At 58.1% G+C, this 18,323-nt stretch overlaps 3 protein-coding genes across 3 annotated transcripts; all 3 read left to right on the top strand.

Moving 5' to 3' along the window:
* The first annotated feature begins 2,502 nt into the window (after positions 1-2,502).
* On the top strand, positions 2,503-10,276 carry P4HB (prolyl 4-hydroxylase subunit beta). Its single transcript, XM_059864025.1, has 11 exons — positions 2,503-2,709; positions 2,934-3,140; positions 3,891-4,024; positions 4,226-4,363; positions 6,541-6,645; positions 6,916-7,041; positions 7,278-7,478; positions 7,700-7,820; positions 8,026-8,207; positions 8,623-8,709; positions 9,239-10,276. Exons 1-11 carry the CDS (start codon positions 2,553-2,555, stop codon positions 9,323-9,325), a joined length of 1,545 nt encoding a protein of 514 aa, XP_059720008.1. The 5' UTR covers positions 2,503-2,552; the 3' UTR covers positions 9,326-10,276.
* Positions 10,277-12,150: 1,874 nt separating this feature from the next.
* On the top strand, positions 12,151-14,186 carry PPP1R27 (protein phosphatase 1 regulatory subunit 27). The gene is made up of 3 exons (XM_059864267.1): positions 12,151-12,819; positions 13,737-13,887; positions 14,031-14,186. The coding sequence occupies exons 1-3, from the start codon at positions 12,606-12,608 to the stop codon at positions 14,152-14,154; spliced, it is 489 nt and encodes a 162-aa protein (XP_059720250.1). The 5' UTR covers positions 12,151-12,605; the 3' UTR covers positions 14,155-14,186.
* A 404-nt stretch (positions 14,187-14,590) lies between these two features.
* On the top strand, positions 14,591-16,587 carry MCRIP1 (MAPK regulated corepressor interacting protein 1). The gene is made up of 5 exons (XM_059864268.1): positions 14,591-14,650; positions 14,732-14,792; positions 14,865-14,983; positions 15,079-15,177; positions 15,286-16,587. The coding sequence occupies exons 2-5, from the start codon at positions 14,785-14,787 to the stop codon at positions 15,348-15,350; spliced, it is 291 nt and encodes a 96-aa protein (XP_059720251.1). The 5' UTR covers positions 14,591-14,650; positions 14,732-14,784; the 3' UTR covers positions 15,351-16,587.
* The last annotated feature ends 1,736 nt before the right edge of the window (positions 16,588-18,323 follow it).

Genomic DNA, 18,323 nt, shown 5'->3' with positions numbered 1-18,323 from the left:
AGGAGAGGCCCCATGGCAGTATGTGTGCAGGATCTGTCCCTGGCTGTTTGCCCTGTTCTGCACTGCCCACAGCGTGAGGGGTGGGAGCATGTGAGGCTGTGAAAACAGGAATTTCCAAGGGGGGCCTCTTGCCAGTAGAGGAGCAGGCAGGCTCTGAACCCACAGCACGACTGCTCCAGCTGCACACACAAAGAAAAAATTCCACTGCAGTCACAAGAATGAGGGAGGTGATTAGAAAGCAGTCCAGGAGAGGCAGCAGATAAGAGCCTGTGGATGTTTACAGAGCATGTGGCATATTTGTGTTAAGGATAAAGGAAAGTGTAGCCATGACAGAATCCATGGTGTGAGAGAACCTGGAAGAGGGCCTCAGGTCAGACTCGTGAAGGTAACTGAGAACTCCATAGGCTCCCTCTTGTATTTGGAGCTCACAGCACAGGCCCCATCCTTGAGCCTTGGAAAACTGCTAAAGGAGATGATGGACTTGGAAAGGACAAGGACTGAAGGCAACAGTCTGCACTGGGTAGGAGCTGGCTTGTGGCCAATGCACAGACCAGCAGGCACATCACTCATTCTGCTGGCTATGGAGAACAGCCCCCAGCCCTCTGCACAGTGTGCGGCCGTGGAGGGCAGCGTGGGGACTGGAGCAGGGAGCAGCCCACACCCTCAGTGTGTCAGTTAGAGCCCAGATGTGCCTGATAGCTGAACAAAGGCCCCCTGTGCTGGCCCCCAACAGCCACTCTGCGGGCAGGAGATGAGCACTCAGCTGATGCAACCCCAGCGCTTTGGCAAGAGTTTCCACACCCAGGGTGTCAAGGTTTCTGTTAGATCGTTTTACCGTGGAAGGAGGCCTGGAGGGGCAAGACAGCTGTGCTGTGCTCCAGCTTTGGGGATTCTCTGCCTCTGTTCTGCGGCACATTCCTCCGGCAGGGTGACAGCTGGGCTCCTGTGCCTGGTGCATGCCATAAGTGCACTTGGGAATGGGTGGCTCCAGTCACAGGCTGGGTGGGACAGACCATTCACATGAATTGTGGCTGCCAAAGTAAAGCCTTAGCCCCTTCCAGGTGATGCATCTTAAGAACCTCGGCCAGAAGTTGTGCAGCCCAGGCCATTCCCCTTTTCCAGCGCTGCAGTAGCTCCGTCTGACACCACAGCTCTGTGTGAGCAGCTGAGTCGGAGCAGCAGTGCTCCTGCAGAGCTACCCCGGGGCAGGGTGGGCCCTTTAGCAGAGGCACCGCTGCAGGGCCCTCCGGCAGAGCGAGGAGCTGGGGCTCTCCGGGCAACGGCTTCCAGCCCTGGAAGCCGACAGGTTCCGAGGTGGCGTGGACTAATGCAGGGCTGATTCCCTCCCTGCCAGCCCAGCCCTGGGTGGCCGCAGTGCCCTCACCGTGTGCTCAGCTTTGCCTTCCATAACCTCACTGGACTCTCCCAGGGCCTGACAAGAGCGCGCGGTTTGGCACCGGCCGCAGCTCCTGAACGGGGAACAGCTCCTGGCAGCACTCGGATTCTCCACGGGGAGCTGGCGGGCTCCGGGCGCGGCCCCTGCCCAGAACACAGAGCAGCGGGTTTGAACAGCCCCAGGCTGGCGATCCCCGGGGCGCGGCCCGCAGCCCGGCCCCGCTCCGACCCCTGCGTGAGCGGGAGCGGCGGCGCCGGTAGGCCGGCACGGGCAGCGCCCGGGGCCTTCCCCGCCCGGCGCACACCAGCAGCAGCCGGGACCCTCGGCATTGCCGGGGCAGAGCAGGCAGACCGGAGCGACGGGATTTTGCCCTGCCAGGGTCACCGGGCTCCTCCGTGCCGGATCCCGCCAGGCTCCGCGCGGAGCCGTGCCCCGACTGGGAGCCGCACGGGCCCTGCTCGGCTCCCCGCCGGTGCCTTCGCCGTGAGGGCGCGTGTGCCGCGGGGACGCCAGCGCCGCCCGCGCTCCCGGCCCGTCTCCGTGACCGGCGAGCTTGCAGCAAAGCGAACCGGGCCGTGCCAAGGCGCAGCCGGACCGGTGCCTGGCCCGGCCGGAGCCCAGCGCTGGGGGACAGACAGGGTCGGGGCGGGCAGCACTACTGCCGTGACCCAGAGGGGAAGGCCGTGTCTAGGGGAGGTACGAGCGGAGGGGGACCGGACCGAACCGCGACCGCGCCTCGCGCGCCGGGCTGGTCACGTGGGGCGCGCGGCCCAGTCAGGATCCACCACGCGCTCGTGGCCGTGCGCACGCGCAGTGCCGCCCGGCGGCGCTTCCCGAGTGCCACGTTCGAGGGCAGGGACCACGCAAGACGGCGGCGCCGACCAATCGCGAGAGGCATCGCGGGGAAAGGAGCCAATGGAGGCCTGTGGGCGGGTAGCGCGGCCGACGGCCAACCCGAGGAGGCGGCCGAGGGGCGTGCCCGGACCGCCAGCCAATAGACCGCGCGCAGTGGCCGGGGCAGCGGCGCCGGCCAATGGCAGGCGGGCAGCGCAACCAATAGTACGCGGCAGCGGCTGGCTGGGGGCGGGTTTATAAAGCGGAGGCGGTGCCGCGGCCGTGCGTCCGAGCTAGCCTGTCCCTGAGGCCGCCATCAGCTATGGCGGCGGTGCGCGCTCTGCTCCCGCTGCTCTGCACTGCCCTGCTGCTGCCCGCCCGCGCCGCCGCCCAGGAGGAGGAGGATGGCGTCCTGGTGCTGCGCGCCAACTCCTTCGAGCAGGCGCTGGCCGATCACCGATACCTGCTCGTCGAGTTCTGTGAGCGCGGCGGGGCCGGGCCGGGAGGAACGGGCGGGCGGGGACCGAGGGCGCGGCCGGGGACGGAAGGGTCGGGCTGGGGAGAGGCGCTGAGGGACGGGCTCCCCCGGGCGGGTCGGGGCGGGGGTCTGCGCGGCCCCCTGGCCCGCCCCTCCCCGGGGCTCCGTGAGTCCGGCGGGCCTCGGTCGGGGAGGCCCGGCCGCCGCTGACGCCCCGTCCCGCAGACGCCCCGTGGTGCGGGCACTGCAAAGCGCTGGCGCCCGAGTACGCGAAGGCGGCGGCGAAGCTGAAGGCGGAGGGCTCGGAAATCCGGCTGGCTAAGGTGGACGCCACGGAGGAGTCGGAGCTGGCGCAGCAGTTCGGCGTACGCGGGTATCCCACCATCAAGTTCTTCAAGAACGGCGACAAAGCTGCGCCCAAGGAGTACACGGGTGAGGAGGGGCAGGACGCAGGTGAAGTGGGCCTGGATGCGCCGCCAGGGTGCAGAGGGCAGCAACGTGGCGCCGGGTCCCAGTGCATGGCCCCGCGCTGGAGCTGTGCTGCTGTGCCTGGACAAGGTCCACTGTGACAACGACCTGGGAATGGTGCTGGGCCCGTGGGGAACAGCCAGTCTTCAATGGCCTCCCTCTGGAGAGATCCCTGAGGTCAACCAGAGTAGAGGAAGCTGTTTTTAGCAGAGTGACTTGAGCTTGGCTTTTTTGTGTGGCTTAACTTGACTCAAGCCTTTCCAGAGTTGGAAACACACCTGGGCCATTGGGTGAGGAGGCAAACACGGGGTGTGGGAGGGCTGCAAGGAAGGCCAAGACATTCAGCTGAGCCAGGCCACAGAGTGCTGGTAACAGAGGGTAACATCCAGAATAGACATCTTGGAAGTAAAAGGTGCTGTGATAGCATAAGTAATACTAAGGTCATGGAGCAGTGCTGCATTGCTGATCAAAGTTTAAGGACGGGGGCAGGAGGTGAGAGGAGAATGGATTCCTGGGTGTCCCTTGTACCTTGACTTATCAATTAGGGATAAGCTTAATTACACTGTGAGTGAAAGGGAAAGAGTTGCGCAAATGAGATCTTGAGTCGTGCTGATCTCTTGACCAGCTGCTGAAAAATCTTCTCTCTCAAAGCTTGAGGGTTTTGCGCTCTTGGCCTTAGCTGGGGGGAAAGTGACTCTTTGTTCTCTTCTGTAGCTGGCAGGGAGGCAGATGACATCGTCAGCTGGCTGAGGAAGCGCACGGGCCCAGCTGCTGCCAGCCTGGCTGATGTGGCTGCTGCTGAGGCACTGGTGGACTCCAGTGAAGTGGTGGTGATTGGTTTCTTCAAGGTAGAGTTTGTGTTTCCACTGGAGATGGTCTTGTGTGTGTCCAGGGCCTTCCCTGCTCCCTCCTGGCTGGGGAAGGTTCTGTGCCTTATGCAATACTTGCTGTCTTGCCTTCCTTGAACTTCCTGTTCTTCGGGCTGGGCCCTGGGATGTGAATGCTTCAGGTGATGTGGCTCCTCTGAGACGCCTTTCTTTGCTCCCTAGGATTCGGCATCAGAGGCAGCAAAGGAGTTCCTGCAGGCAGCAGAAGCTGTGGATGATATTCCTTTTGGGATTTCCTCCAGTGCTGATGTCTTCAACAAGTACCAGATTAGTAAGGACAGCGTCATCCTCTTCAAGAAGGTACTGGCTGGTGCCAAGCCTGGGCACCACACTGGGGTCTGCTGTCTCTTTCCTTTTCTTTATTTAGTCAAGCTCCATCAAGGTCAGTCCTGGATGAAACAGCAAGGGCTCCATGCTGCTGGTGTAGCTGTTCTTGGGCCTCAGAGCCTGTGGCCTCTTTGTGGGCTGGGGGCACCTCCGAGGCCCACAGCATGCAGCTGTGTCAGTCTCCCAGCCCTGTGCTGTTCTCCCAGAGCTGCTCGGATTTGGGTGCAGGTTGTTCCTTCACTCACTTCCCTTTTGCCCAGCTCTCTGCAGCGCAGCAGTGGTCACAAAGTCTTGAACAGGCCCAAGAGAACAGTAGATGAGCTCTCTGGCTGCCATAGTGCTGTTTGGTTGTGTCTTAGCAGAGTTGCTTTTCATTGCCCTCTGCTGACCTCTGCTGCTATTGCTCCTTGCTGTGTCCGAGAGCTGCTCTGTCTCACTGCTGTGGGTTCTGCAGTGCAGGGATTCCAAAGAAGCTCCTAAGAGGATTTGCAGTTCCAGCTGACTGGGCTGGGGCAGTGGATTATGTGCAGAGGGGTGCTGATACCTACAGAATCACAAATGCCCTAATGGAGGCAAGAAAAGCCCTGTCACTGGGGTGGATTTCCAGGGCTGAGCAGACAAGATGAGGTTCTTAAGGTTTGGTGGCTCCTCACCCAGAGGTGCTGTGAGGCAGGACAGAGTGCTTTGGGTTCAGATTTACTACACCTGTAATGTCATCGATTGTGACTTTGCCCAGCGTGACCCAACACCAGACTTTCTTTTGTTCACCTGAAATAATTGTTTTATTATACTATACCTCTGACACTGTAGGTTTTTTTTATGGTGATAGAAACTTGTAGACTTAAATTCTGACTCAGAGTCCCTCAGGTCAATGTGGCTGAGGAAATATCTGGCTAATGAGCTCAAAATGCATTAGCAAAATGGGGGGAGAAGGAAGGGAGGGAGGAGTGTTTTGTTCTTGTCTCATTTGGTAGTTGTGTGCTATTGCATGAGTAGCTCTGTATGTCAGCTTTGTGTGCCCCACTGTGGGCAGAGTTCTGGGCCTGGCAGCCTTTTGTGTGTGCTGGAAACAGGAGTGACCATGCTGTGCCAGGCTGGGGTGGGCAGGAGTGCTCAGTTCTGTGGAAGGAGCAACCTAGATCTGCCCAGCCACTAGGGCTCCTCCGTTCCTGTGCAATGGCATGGCAGTGCCATGGGAGCTCCTGGATAGATCTGCTTTGAACCAGGGAGAAAAGGAGCACCCACAGTAATCAAACACCAGAGCAGGAGACCTTGATGGCATGTTTTTGGTTTTGGGCTTTGGCTCCATACCATTAGTTGGGTCTGAACTGAGAGAGTTTGGCTCATTGTTCTTCTCTTACTCTGTGAGAGTTGTCCAGACTTGCACAGGCCCTCACACAGCTGTCCTGATGGCAATCTGCAGAACTCCTCAGAGTGTTTGCAGAGTTATTTTCTGATGCTAAATGTTTTCCTCAGCTTTTCCATTGAGGCTGGTGTGCCTCCTCTTAACAGAAGGTTATCTGAGTCCACACTCATTCTTCTGTCAACAGCTTGAGTATGGCCTTGCCAGGGCACTGCTGTGCCCTTCTGCATATCCGCCCTCTAGCCTTGATGTGCCCTCTGCAGCTGTTGCTGTTTCAGGCTGCCAGAGGGTTCTGGGAATCCTGCTCAGGGATGACACGGGTGATGGCCCTGTAGAACAGGACCTGGCATCTCCAGTGTGATGTGCAACATGTGCTGTTGTCCCTAGCAGAGACTGGAATGAATTCCCCAGAGCTGAGGAAGTCACTGCTGTCAGACATTCCCAGCACTGTGTGGCTGCAGTGTCTGCTCTGGCCATTGGCTGCTGCAGGGCTGGAGGCAGCTGCTCAGGGCTCTTCTTGGTGACTTGCACCATTAGTGCTCTCACAGTGGTGCAGAGCAAGGCTGAGATCAAACCTGGCTGTTGTTGCTGCTTACCTTCTGGTGGGGGGTGGTTTAAAGCTTTGCTTGCAAGGAAGATGGACACCTTGATGCAGATTTTATGTGTATTTGGTAACCTTGTTGAGATGGAAGTCTGTTCAGAAAGAGTGCAGCTGAGATCCCTTGGGGCAGTGAGAGATTTGTGTGGGATGCACAAGTGTTCTAATGAGAAATGTCTATTCTTGCAGTTTGATGAAGGCCAGAACAACTTTGAAGGGGATCTCACAAAAGATAATCTGCTGAACTTCATCAAGTCTAATTCATTGCCTCTGGTCATAGAGTTCACTGAGCAGGTGAGTCTTTAGATGTGTGACAAGGCTCTTCCCATTGCTGCTGCAAGAATATAGCAAAGGTCCAGTTGTAGACTGCATGGTCATGTTTTATTGTGGAGCTGACTCTGGGGGTATGGAGAAGTGGGAAGGACACAGAATAGGGAGCTTGCTGTGCAGAGCAGTCCTGCAGTATTGGAGGGTGCTCTGGGCTGCTCAGCATAGTGGAGTTAAACTGGTCTGGATAGTGATTTGCCTCTTTTCCAAAAATAAAGTTTATTTTTTACTCCTCAGACTGCTCCTAAAATATTTGGAGGAGAGATCAAGACTCATATTCTGCTTTTCCTACCAAAAAGCGTGTCTGACTATCAAGGGAAGCTGGACAACTTCAAGAGTGCAGCTGGGGACTTCAAAGGGAAGGTGAGCTGGATTTCTTGGATCATGAGCTAGGAGACCACCCACCTCCTGCAGAGAAGTGTAGCACTGTCTTTATCCATGGAGCAGCTGTGGGGGAGGACTTTAGGCCAGCTCTCTCCTCTGGGACAGGGGAGGAAAAGAGCCAGTTCAGCTACACTTGGTGCGAGCATGTGTGTGAAGTGTCAGTAGCTCCAAGGTACTCGTGTTCACCTCCTACCTTTCCCTATTTTCCTCCCAAGATCCTGTTCATCTTCATAGACAGTGACCACAGTGACAACCAGAGGATTTTGGAGTTCTTTGGCCTAAAGAAGGAAGAGTGCCCAGCTGTACGTCTGATCACCCTGGAGGAAGAAATGACCAAATACAAACCTGAATCTGATGAGCTCACAGCAGACAAGATCAAAGAGTTCTGTAACAAATTCCTGGCAGGCAAGATCAAGGTATGTGGATAAACAGTAGTGGGTGGTGAACAAGGTAGCTGCTGTTCCCACTGGGTCAGGGTGGGAAGGAGACTCTTCGTGGGAGAAGAGGAAGTGACAATTCATCTGTGACTGAGGCACTGTGGGGGCGTGGTGAAAGCTGGCTTTTCCAGGATGTGTGATTGCATGATCAGTCTGAGTCGCTATGTAGCAGTTTGTCTGAATTTCACTTTTTATTCCAGCCCCACCTAATGAGTCAGGATCTTCCTGAAGACTGGGACAAGCAGCCTGTCAAAGTTCTGGTTGGGAAGAACTTTGAAGAAGTTGCTTTTGATGAGAATAAGAATGTCTTTGTGGAGTTCTGTGAGTATCTTTCTACAGCTGATTCTAAGTAACTGGTGTGAAAGGATTGCCAAAACAATCTGTGACCAGGATTAGGGGAAAAACCTTTTGCAGTCTGGGCCCCAAAAGCAGTGCCTTGGTTGCAGAGATGTGTGAGAACTGTCTGGCTGGGGAGGAGTGGTACCTCATTAGATTGTTGGTGCAACTGTGTGTGTGTAATTAACAGATGCCCCGTGGTGTGGTCACTGCAAGCAGCTGGCCCCAATCTGGGACAAGCTGGGAGAAACCTACAGGGACCATGAGAACATTGTCATTGCCAAGATGGACTCGACGGCTAACGAAGTGGAGGCAGTGAAAATCCACAGCTTCCCCACGCTCAAGTTCTTCCCTGCAGGCTCTGGCAGAAATGTAAGCAGGCAGCTGGGCTGGCAGCCGCTAGCCAGGGAGCGCAGAGCTCGCTCTGCTCAGGACTGGGGGAGGGATCTGCATCCTGTGGGCATGGAACACAGCAAGTCTGCAGGACACCCACGAACCTTTGTGGGGTCTGGGCTGTAGGGAAAGAGTTTGGGGGGCAGTGGGAAGTGGGATGGGGAAAAGAGGGAGCCTAGAGACAGTGTGCTCATCTGCAGGCTATTCTTTCCTCGCAGTGATCTCTGAAGTCTAGTGGCTGAGCTGTTTTCCTTCGTCTCATATGGGTGAAGGTGAATTTTTAAATTCCCTTTTGCTTGGCATGTTCACTGTTGCTCAGAAAGAGAATTCTCCTCTCCAGGGGTGTGGGTCTGTAGTGCCCATAACCAGCATCCTTGGTGTTTTCCCTGTGTAGGTAATTGACTATAATGGGGAGAGGACACTAGAAGGCTTCAAAAAATTCCTGGAGAGTGGAGGTCAGGATGGGGCAGCAGCTGATGATGTGAGTAATGTGCATAGACTACTCTGGGCCTTTGGGAACAGGGAGCGTGGTTCTGTGCCTGAATCCTCAGTCCTAAATAAGATCCTGTGTTGTTCCATATCAGGAGACCATACTGCTGGTGAGCAAAGTGCCCACATCAGTGTGATCTGTTCAGGGGGCTGTGGGCCTGCACTGGGCTCCTTTCCTGGAGAGCACCTTGTGGGTGTCAGGTAGCACTGCTGGGGCACTCAGCACCTGGAACTGGGCTGTGTGATCAGTGCCACATACCTGTGTATCTGCTTGGAAGCTCTCACCTGCTGGGGGGCTGGGGAGGGAGGGTGTGTTGAGGCTACTACAGGTGTACAGGTGCCATCTTCCAGGCCTTCCTAATCCTTAATGTCCTGAGTCTGAAGCTCTTGATAGAAGTCTCTGGTTGTTTTGTTAGCATGGCAGCAGCGAGCAGTGACCAGATGAGGGGTTCTGCTCAGTGCTGGGTTCTGGGTCTGCCTCATGTGCCAGAAACCAGGAGCTGTGTCTGTAACCACCACAGGATCTGGAGGACCTGGAGATGGATGAAGAAACTGAACTTGAGGAAGGTGATGAGGATGAGCAGAAACTCCAAAAGGATGAATTGTAAAGAGAAGACTGATCTACATCACCCAAAAAAATCAGACACTAAATTGGCTGCTGTGATGCAGCCCAGTGAGTCAGAAACCCATTAAGATTGAAAGCAGAAGGTAAATGACTGGAAATCCAGGGATTGGCTTCTAAAGTAACAATTTACCCTCACTTGTCTGTACACTTACCTTTTCTTTCTTTTGGCTTTTGAAAAGGGAACTGTCACTAGGGAGCCAGCCCAGCCAGCTGGGCTCTTTTTTCTATTGTGATGTACTTTTTTGTACACAGCTTTTGTTTGGAGATCTCTGTTCTTCTGGGCAGCAGGAGGTTGTGAGGTGGTACCAGGAGTTCAGTAGCCTGACAATCTGGAGCCTTGCCACTAACATCTTCCAGACAGCTTTTTTTTTTTTTTTTTTTTCTTTTCTTTTAAAACTAAAGCCCCTAATTGATTTCTGCACCTGGCAGGGTCCTTAATGATGTCAGCTGTTCTTCCCTGGAGCTGGCCTTCAGTATATGTGGGGGCAGAAGGCTGATGGCTTCCTGGGGAAAGGTGTATGCAAAGGTGCTTCTCTTCATGCTAGCCAGACGTTTCCTTTCCCTTCTCCTTTAAGACACTTGGAGATGACTATTCCAAACTCCTGGAGGGGTGGAATACTGTGTGCACTGGCTGTGGCAGGCTCTGAGGGTGGAGGTGGCTGCTGGCTCACCAGCTGTGTTGACATCCTTTTGATCAAAGACAAGAGTTGCAATCCCTTCATGAATTATTTTGAGTGGGTTGACCCGGCAGGTGGGTGGTGGGGGAGGGCCTGATAAACAGATCAAACAGGACATTTGCAATTACTGGGGTTTGGGAATGTGACTGAGGGAGTGCCTCACAGGCCTGAGCTGCATCAGGTTGGTTCTTAGCATTCTGCTACAATAACATTGGTACTGAATTTGATGGCCAAATAAAGTTGAGATTTTAATACTATTATGTCTCTTTGTCTTTATCAATGTGTAGAATATTTGAACCTACCCTGGAAGGGGAGATCAGAGTTGTAGGATGATTCTCAAGGGACTCTGCTGCAATGGGATGTGTGTCACTTTCTCCAAGTAATTAGTAAAGGAAAAGAACATTCCAGTGCCTGTGTCCTGTCCAGATTCTGGGGGCTGGTGCAGGTGTGAGCGGGCCGTGGCTTGGCTCTGAGAGTGTGCAGCCCCTGGGCCAGCTGGCTGGGCTGAGGGGACATTGCTCTGCAACAGGGCACGCCAGGGCTGCTGGGCTCTGCTAGTCAAGCTCACATGACCCCCTGAGCCACGCTGCTATTTCCAAACCTGCTGCTTGCTGCTGAAGGTATTTTGGTTAGAAAACATGCTATAAATGTCACAGGGAGCGCATGGTGAGGCTAGAGGACAACTGGGGGCACCTCTGTGTCTCAGCAGGTGGGATGTGTGCTGGAGCAGTGACACGGGGGTGTTGGACAACACTTGCGTCTGTCTCCAGCTCCAGCCTTCTCCTGGGCCCCAGCAGAGCCCTGATGTGGTATTCCCAAACATTGGGCACAGCAGCACCAGGGCAGGGGCTGAGCAGGCCCCCACCCACCACAGGATCATGAAGGGCTGTCCCTGACAGAGCAGCAGCCAGGTGTGTGTTGAGACCTGTACCTGCAGTTACAGGGAGGAGGACCTTTACAGCCACCTCATTCCAGGGCTGCATGACTGAAGGTAGGCAGTGGACACTGCTGCACCCCACAAAGCCAGCAGTGCTGGTGGCCTGGGTTGGTTGGTGACAGCTGCTTTGTCTTTTGGAGTAAGGAGGAAGGGAATCTCACTAGTGAAGTTCCACTGAAAGGAGCTGTCTAGAATTTGACTCCAATAGGTCTGTTTTGCACAGCCAATTGAACTGTGGCCGAGTCTGAGCTCTGCAGTGGTTCCCCTCTTCCTGGGCAGAGACCCACTGTGCCCAGCTTAGAGGAGGTGCCTCTCCTAGCCCAAGGCTCCCTGTGGCAGGACAGGAGCTGAGCAGCCATCTGATGTACATGCCTAATTGCTGTTCCAAGAAAGCAGGCTGGAAGTGTTCTGTCACCAGCGCTGAGCTTGGATGCCCTGTGCTGTGCTCAGGCTCATCCACAAGCAGATGCTTGGCCATGAAATCGATGCCTTTGCCAGCAGATAAACAAGTGCAGGAGTTCTAAGGTGTGTGCCTGACTGTGCTGCTGGGGTGAGGGCAAAGGTTTGCAGCAGGAGGGCAGAGTGAAACCCCTGACTCCTAAAGCAGCACAGGGTTTTTTTCTGACACGCCTGCTGGGACAATCCCCATCAGCATGACAGAGCACAAAATGCTTAAGTGTCTGACATGCCCAAACTTTGGGAGAAAACAGTGGTTGCTTAAACCCTTGCTGGACCTGAATGACTCCTCTGTGGCAGACGGTTGTTTTGACAGTGTAGCTGGAGAGTATCAGAGGCAGGAGCTGTCTGGTGGTGGTGCTGTTCTGCTGTTCCTCTAAGGCTGCTTCTGTGTCTCAAGTAGGACAAGGAACACCAGGGACCAGCAGTGCAGGCTTCTGGTTCTGTGCCTGTCTTGGGATTGCCAGCAGCACCTCTGTCCTCGCAAGGGCACAGGGGCCATCAGACACTCAGGCTGTGCTTCCTTGCCGGGCTGTGTGCTGTCACAGTTATGCTGGGCAGCACAGCTCCTCCTGCTCCTTTCAGGTTGTCCTCTGCAGCTACAGGAGGGTGACAGCTCTGGATGGGATTGTGCCCACAGCCCTGGCACACCCACACTGCACTAGCCAGCTGGGACACGAGTGGCTGGTGCCCTGTGTTGCTGGTTTTGCCCGTGCCCCTTTCCCCAGAAGGGCTTGATGTTGGGAAATTGCTTCCAGGCTGCCCTGAAGGGCTACCCATGCAAGAGCAGAATTGACCCCTTGGATGGGTACATCAACAGGTGGGTGGTAAGATGAGACACCAACTTCTGCCCAAAAGTGGGAGGCTGCAGGCCCAGGCGGCTCGATTACGAAGCATCATGGCAAATAGCATGAGCTGCATGTCCCCAAAATAGCCCAGGGCAGTCTTTATAATGTGGTGCTCCCAGAGAACCATCAGTCTTGGGCCAAGGGCCTGTAGGCGAGCTGTGAGTGCCGGTGCCACGTCCTGCATGTGACCCAGCAGTGCGGGAGAGCACGGCGGCTGCCGCGTCCCTGCGGCGTGGGGACACGGACACGACGCGCCAGCACAGATCTGCAGCCAGGAAGGCCTCTGAGGGCAGGAGAGGAGGCAGCAGGGCAGTGAGGGGCTGGGCTGCGTGTTGAGCAGCCCCCATGCCGCTGTGCCTGAAGGCTGCCGTCAGCATGAGGGACTATTGCCCCGCCATGCCGCGCTATGGTCGGTGCACACCGCGGCTGAGGGCCTCCCGCACCGTGCGATTCCCCAACGACGTCGTCTTTCAGGACCACATCAAGCAGGGGGACCTCGAGCAGGTGGGCAGGTTCATACGAGCCAGGAAGGTGACACTGGACACCATCTACCCTTCTGGTGAGTGCTGCTGGTCGGCAGAGCTGGGCAGAGCAATGGCACAGCCTGGGGGCTGTGAGGGACACCCTCAGCAGAACTGGAGCAAGCTGAACCCCTCAGCAAGGAGCAGCGCCCAGCAGGGCCAGGAGCCCCAGGGTGGCCCCAGCATCTGCCCTCACCAGCAGAGTCAGCGCACACTGCGGAAAGGGGGAGCTGGCCCCCGGGTCCCTGTAAGGCACCACTGAGCCCCCACAGTGTGGTGGGACCCCAAAGGGCAGCAGCAAGCACAGGCTGCGAGCTCTGGGCAGCACCCTGGCGCTCCTGCCTTTTCCCCTGACTGGGGGATCTGCATTTGTTCCTGGCTCTGCCTGTTTCTCACCGGCACTGCTTGCTCCCTCTTGTATGTCTGACTCTGGGAACTTGGGGAAAGCTTCGTGTTCTGTGTGCACAGCCTCAACAGAAACTGTTTATGGAATGCCTTGATCTGTACAGGCTGATGCAGAGCCCAGATCTGTCCTTTTCTTGTGCTTGGCTTCAGCTCTCACAAGGCCATGGAGACAGGCTCAAATGAGCTTTTGCCTTCTTTCTGCCCATAGTGATTATTTGTTAGTGATGGGCTTCTGAAACTCAGGCAGAGCACGACACCAGAGACTCTTCCTGTGTCTCCGTGTGAGTCCTGTCCAGGACTCAGAGCAGCTGCTCTAAGGGGCAGTTCCCCTTCCCTCCCTCTCTCCTGCCTAGCTGGGGCAATGGGTGCTGCACCATCCCAGACAGGGTACTCATGCTGCAGAAGGGCAACAGGAACCCACAGCAGCTCCTCTGGCTTCTTCAGTCTGTGTTTCTCCCTGACAAGGAGAGTGCCTGCACGCCTCTCCTGAGCTGTGAATTCAGCGCGGAGAGCCCTTCCCGGCCAGGGCTAACAGCCCCTGTCCCTCCAGGCATGGCAGCGCTGCATGAAGCCGTGCTGACGGGAAACCTGGACTGCGTCAAGCTCCTGGTGAAATACGGCGCTGACATCCACCAGAGGGACGAGAACGGCTGGACGCCCCTGCACATGGCCTGCAGCGACGGCTACGCCGACATCGCCAGGTACGGCCGTGGGGGCCTGGCGGCACCGCGCTGCCCGAACACCGTGCGGCCCCTCGGGCTGCTCGGGCCGGGCCGCTCCCGGCCGTGGAGGCGGCGGCACCGGGGCTGCTCTGCCCGGCCCGGCTCAGCTCCGCGCCCTGCAGGTACCTCCTGTCCCTTGGGGCCAGCCTGGAGGTCACCACGGACGACGGGGAGAAACCCTCGGACCTCATCGACCCCGAGTACGAGGACCTGGTGCAGCTGCTGGGAGGCGCCGCGCTGCGCTGAGGGGGGCACGGCCAACACCGAGCGCCTGGGGCCGGGCCGGGGGGCTGCGCCTGCCCGGGACCGGGGCTGCGCCCGGGCTGGGCCCGGGCGGCCAACGGGCAGCAGCGCCCGGTACTGCGAATCGCGAACCACTTTGTACTTTTCCAATAAAGCATCTCGGTTACCAACTCCGGTACCACCTCCGGTATCACCTCCGGTGCCATGTCCGCTGCCGCCTCCGGTACCATGCCCGGTACCATCTCCGGTACCACCTCCGGTACCATGTCCGGTGCCGCCTCCAGTACCATCTCCGGTACCATCTCCGGTGCTATCTCCGGTACCATGCCCGGTACCATCTCTAGAACCGCTGGGGCAGGGCTGTGCCGGGTGGGGGGCGTGGCCAGCGCGGTGCGCAGGGCCGGCGCGGGGGGTGTGACCGCCGCCTGGTGGGGGCGGGGCTGCGCCTGCGCGCTGCTGCGCTTCCGTCTGTGCGGCTGGCACAGGCGGGAGGGCCCAGGTGAGGGGCGCGCGTTGCCCGGCGACGGGCGGGGGGCGCCGCGCGGCCTAGCCCGGCCTCGCCCTCGCCTTCCTCCCGCAGTCCCGCCGAGCCCCTTCCGGCCCCGCCGAGCCCCGCCGAGCGCCGCTGCCGACATGGCCAGGTGAGCCCCGCCCGGCCCCGGGCCCAGCGCGGCCCCGGGCCCGGCTCAGTTCCCCCCGCGCTCCGCTTGCAGCTCCCCTGTCTCCCGGGTGGTGTACAACGGAAAGCGGAGCGGCGGCCCGCGCTCCCCCGGCGCCGGCAGCGAGATCTTCACGCCGGCCCACGAGGAGAACGTGCGCTTCATCTACGAGGGTGAGCGGGGCGGCGGCCGCGGGGTGGGGGCGCGGGCGGCTCGGGGCGGCCGAGGCGAGCGGCCCCTGGCCCTGGCCCTGGCCCTGTCCCTGCAGCCTGGCAGTGCGTGGAGCGCGACCTGCGCAGCCAGATGGGCTCCGAGCGCGGCCTGGTCGAGGAATACGTGGAGAAGATGCCGAACCCCAGCCTGAAAGGTGCGGGGGACGGGGGCACCGCGCCTTCCGGGCCGGGCCGGGCGTTGCGCGCGCCGGGCGGGGGCTGTGCTGCCTCTGCCCCCAGAATCTCTCCTGTCTCCTTTGCAGCGTTTAAACCTGTCGACCTGGGTGATCTGAAGAGGAGGAACACACAGGATGCAAAGAAGTCCTAAAGCGAGTCTTCCCTGCGGGTCAGCTGCTTTCCTGAGGTCCTCAAGCAGATTTAATTTCAGATTTTGTGTTGATTTCCTCCTCTGGTCTGTCCTTCTAAAAGCCCGCGGGAGAGCCAGTCAGCTCTGGGGTTGGCTCTGAAGCTGCCTGAGATTGAGGATGCTCAGGGCCTCACTGAGACTGCCCCAAGCCTGTTGCAAAGGATTCCAGCTCCCCGCTCATAGCTTTCTCTGGCCTCAAACTGCCCTTCCCCACTTCATGCTGAGCAACCCGATCCCCTGTTCCCCTCCTGTCGCTGCCCTCCGTGCCAGGCTGGGCAGGGCCGAGGCAGATGCTCTGTTGGATCGGGCAGCATGGGGTCTTGCTTTCCCCTGTGCACCTCAGCTCCACTGCTGCTGGGGCTGGCCAAGGGCAGGTGGCACAGTCGAGTCTGTTCCTGTGCCTCCCGACACAGGGGCAAGCCCTGTCCAGCCCCACTGTGCAGCTGAGGGCTGGGAGGCCATAGCAAGGCTCCTCCCAGTTCCACTGTGGCAGCAAGTTGCTGCCTGGGCTGCTTGCTGCCAGAGCACGTGGACCACATCTGAGGCCATATTTTCTACCTGCTTAGATCAGGCCTGGTCCCTGTGGTGCTGGAGGGGAAGGTGTTCCTCTCCCTACAGATGGAGAGGTGGAGTGTCAGCACCAGCCCCAGGCTTCTGAGAGGTGCTCAGAGGGACCTGGGCTGCCTGCAGCCCCTCAGGAGAAAGTGGCCGTGGGGGCAGCCGTGGGGCTGCACGGAGCAAGGCTCAGGAGCTCCTTGCCCTGGCAACGCTGCAGTTTTGTACTAACACCTTTTTCCAGATACGCAACCCTTGAAAGACACCTGGCCCCTCAGCTCGCCCTGGGTGGCTGCAGTACTGGAACCACGCCAGGGCACTTCCTTAAGCCACTTGCTCCTGGCACTGCATGGATGGTTCCTGTGTCCTTGCCTGAGCCAGAGAGAGTGACTGTGTCAGCTTTGCCCACCTGAGCTGCTTTGCTGCTCCATGGGGAGGGCTGGCAGCCCCCTGCCCGCCTGAGCTCCGAGCTGGTGGGGATGGGGCTGCCAGGCCCGTGCAGCACCAGTGGCTCTGGGGAGGGCTGCAGGGACTTGGGGCTGCCAATACCTTTTCTTTGTTGAGTCCTTGAGTTGTACTGTACCCTTTCCTTTCTGTGGTATGTCACTTGAGGAGTGTTGTAAATAAACGCTGGTGTCCTTTTGGGGCTGCCTTGGTGTGGTGCTGCAGCCTGGCCCAGCTCTGGGGCGTGGACGAGGGGCAGAGAGCAGGAGCTGTGTTTGGTTTTTGCACTTGCTGGGCTGTTGGTTTCCCTGTGGGCAGGTGCAGCGTGTTGGTGGCACAGTGCCCTTGGGCTCGGGCAGCCAGCATCCCGGGAGCTGTCGCTGCACCCAGGATTTAAATGTTGAGACTATTAATACCCTCGGTATCCTCTTCCCTCTCCTGCTTTAATGGCATTTAGGCTATACTTAGCATTGCTAGAATTTCTGCTTGAGTGCATCTTGACACTTGCCACAACCCTGTTTACCTCCCATCACCAAAACATTCCTGCTGCTTGGTTCTGGCACAGCAAGATGGGAACTCAGCCCCTATTGCCTCACGAGCCACCCCAGGCCCTGCATCCCTGCAGCTGCGGGCAATGGGGGACAGAGAGTGATGGTGTCACTGTCACAGTCCCTCTCCTTTCAGTCTTCTGGTGGGATGGGCCCTGTGGTGTGTTCAGGGAGCCTGACAGGCCAGTGGGTGCCCTGGCTCAAAGCCCTTAGCAGGTCCAGGACTGTGTCCTGTGTCCAGGCAGGCTGCTGTTCAGCTGCCGGGGAGCCCAGCACTGCCCCCCTGTCTGGGCACCCATCTGGGGCCATCCTAGGTCTGCAGGACCCCCACATGCCCCTGGGCACGAGGGCCCCGCTGCAGCCCCACCAGCCTCTGCAGTGTTTTCCTATCTGCTCGGGCACAGTAAAGCCAGAGGCAAAGCAGCTGCTCAAGCTCTAATGAAATGTACAAAAAACATTTTATAAGCAGGTGATTTTTATAAAGACTGATGCCAAATTGCAGGTCAAGGATGGTGAGGCAGTAGGGGGAGGTGGTGGGTATTAGGGGGGTGAGAAGTGAGGCCACGGGCCAGAGAAATCAGGCTGTTTACCTATAAAAATCGACCTCATCAGGGTTTATTTCCCTGTGCCTTGGACACAGTGCTCTTCATTAGATTAAAGGGTGGGAGGAGGAGAGGAACGTGTTTGTCATCAAATTAGGTGGTGGGGAAGAGGCCTGGCAGCAGGCAGAATCGACTTAGGAGACCAATTTGTGGTGCTCAATTCCCTTGATAAGTGGGAATTTTCCTGCGAGGCGCCGCGCCTAGGGGTGCCTGGCTGTGCTGAGGTGGGGGGCACTGCCCGCCGTGCCTGGCTGTGCTGGGGTGGGGGGCACTGCCCGCCGTGCCTGGCTGTGCTGGGGTGGGGGGCACTGCCCGCCGTGCCTGGCTGTGCTGGGGTGGGGGGCACTGCCCGCCGTGCCTGGCTGTGCTGGGGTGGGGGGCACTGCCCGCCGTGCCTGGCTGTGTCAGGAGGGCGCTGGCTGGGGGACACAGCCCCAGTCACCAGTCTGGGTGTGAGGAACTGCCTCAGCCCCATTCCATGCCTTGGGTCCAGCTCCACAGCCAGGGGCTGGCTCCATGGCTGCGCTGTGCTGACTGCAGAGTCTCTGCTTAGGGCAGAGAGGCTCCAGCACGGGCTGCCTGGAAAGGCAGGGTGTGCTTGGGTGCTCCATCCCTGGAAACACTCAGTGCCAGGCTGGACGGGGCTCTGAGCAGCCTGGTCTGCTGCAGGTGTCCCTGCTCGCTGCGGGGGCTGGGCCAGGGGACATTTAAAGGTCCCTTCCCACCCAAACCATCCAGCAAGTCTGGCCAGGCTGCTGTCAGCACCTTCATCCCTCTGGATTCCA

This window comes from Haemorhous mexicanus, chromosome 20 (assembly GCF_027477595.1).
Source record: "Haemorhous mexicanus isolate bHaeMex1 chromosome 20, bHaeMex1.pri, whole genome shotgun sequence".
Lineage (NCBI taxonomy): Eukaryota > Metazoa > Chordata > Aves > Passeriformes > Fringillidae > Haemorhous > Haemorhous mexicanus.
This window is presented reverse-complemented; position numbering and strand designations above follow the sequence as displayed.

What these genes read in the sequence shown, in the direction of transcription:
- P4HB (XM_059864025.1), top strand. Translation starts at nt 2,553, where the DNA reads ATGGCGGCGGTGCGCGCTCTGCTCCCGCTGCTCTGCACTGCCCTGCTG. An exon ending in TCATAGAGTTCACTGAGCAG is followed by an intron (nt 6,646 to 6,915) that starts GTGAGTCTTTAG and finishes TTTACTCCTCAG; the next exon opens with ACTGCTCCTAAAATATTTGG. An exon ending in CTGGGGACTTCAAAGGGAAG is followed by an intron (nt 7,042 to 7,277) that starts GTGAGCTGGATT and finishes TTTCCTCCCAAG; the next exon opens with ATCCTGTTCATCTTCATAGA.
- PPP1R27 (XM_059864267.1), top strand. Translation starts at nt 12,606, where the DNA reads ATGCCGCTGTGCCTGAAGGCTGCCGTCAGCATGAGGGACTATTGCCCC. An exon ending in GGACACCATCTACCCTTCTG is followed by an intron (nt 12,820 to 13,736) that starts GTGAGTGCTGCT and finishes CTGTCCCTCCAG; the next exon opens with GCATGGCAGCGCTGCATGAA. An exon ending in GGCTACGCCGACATCGCCAG is followed by an intron (nt 13,888 to 14,030) that starts GTACGGCCGTGG and finishes CGCGCCCTGCAG; the next exon opens with GTACCTCCTGTCCCTTGGGG.
- MCRIP1 (XM_059864268.1), top strand. An exon ending in CGTGCGCTTCATCTACGAGG is followed by an intron (nt 14,984 to 15,078) that starts GTGAGCGGGGCG and finishes CTGTCCCTGCAG; the next exon opens with CCTGGCAGTGCGTGGAGCGC. An exon ending in GCCGAACCCCAGCCTGAAAG is followed by an intron (nt 15,178 to 15,285) that starts GTGCGGGGGACG and finishes TCTCCTTTGCAG; the next exon opens with CGTTTAAACCTGTCGACCTG.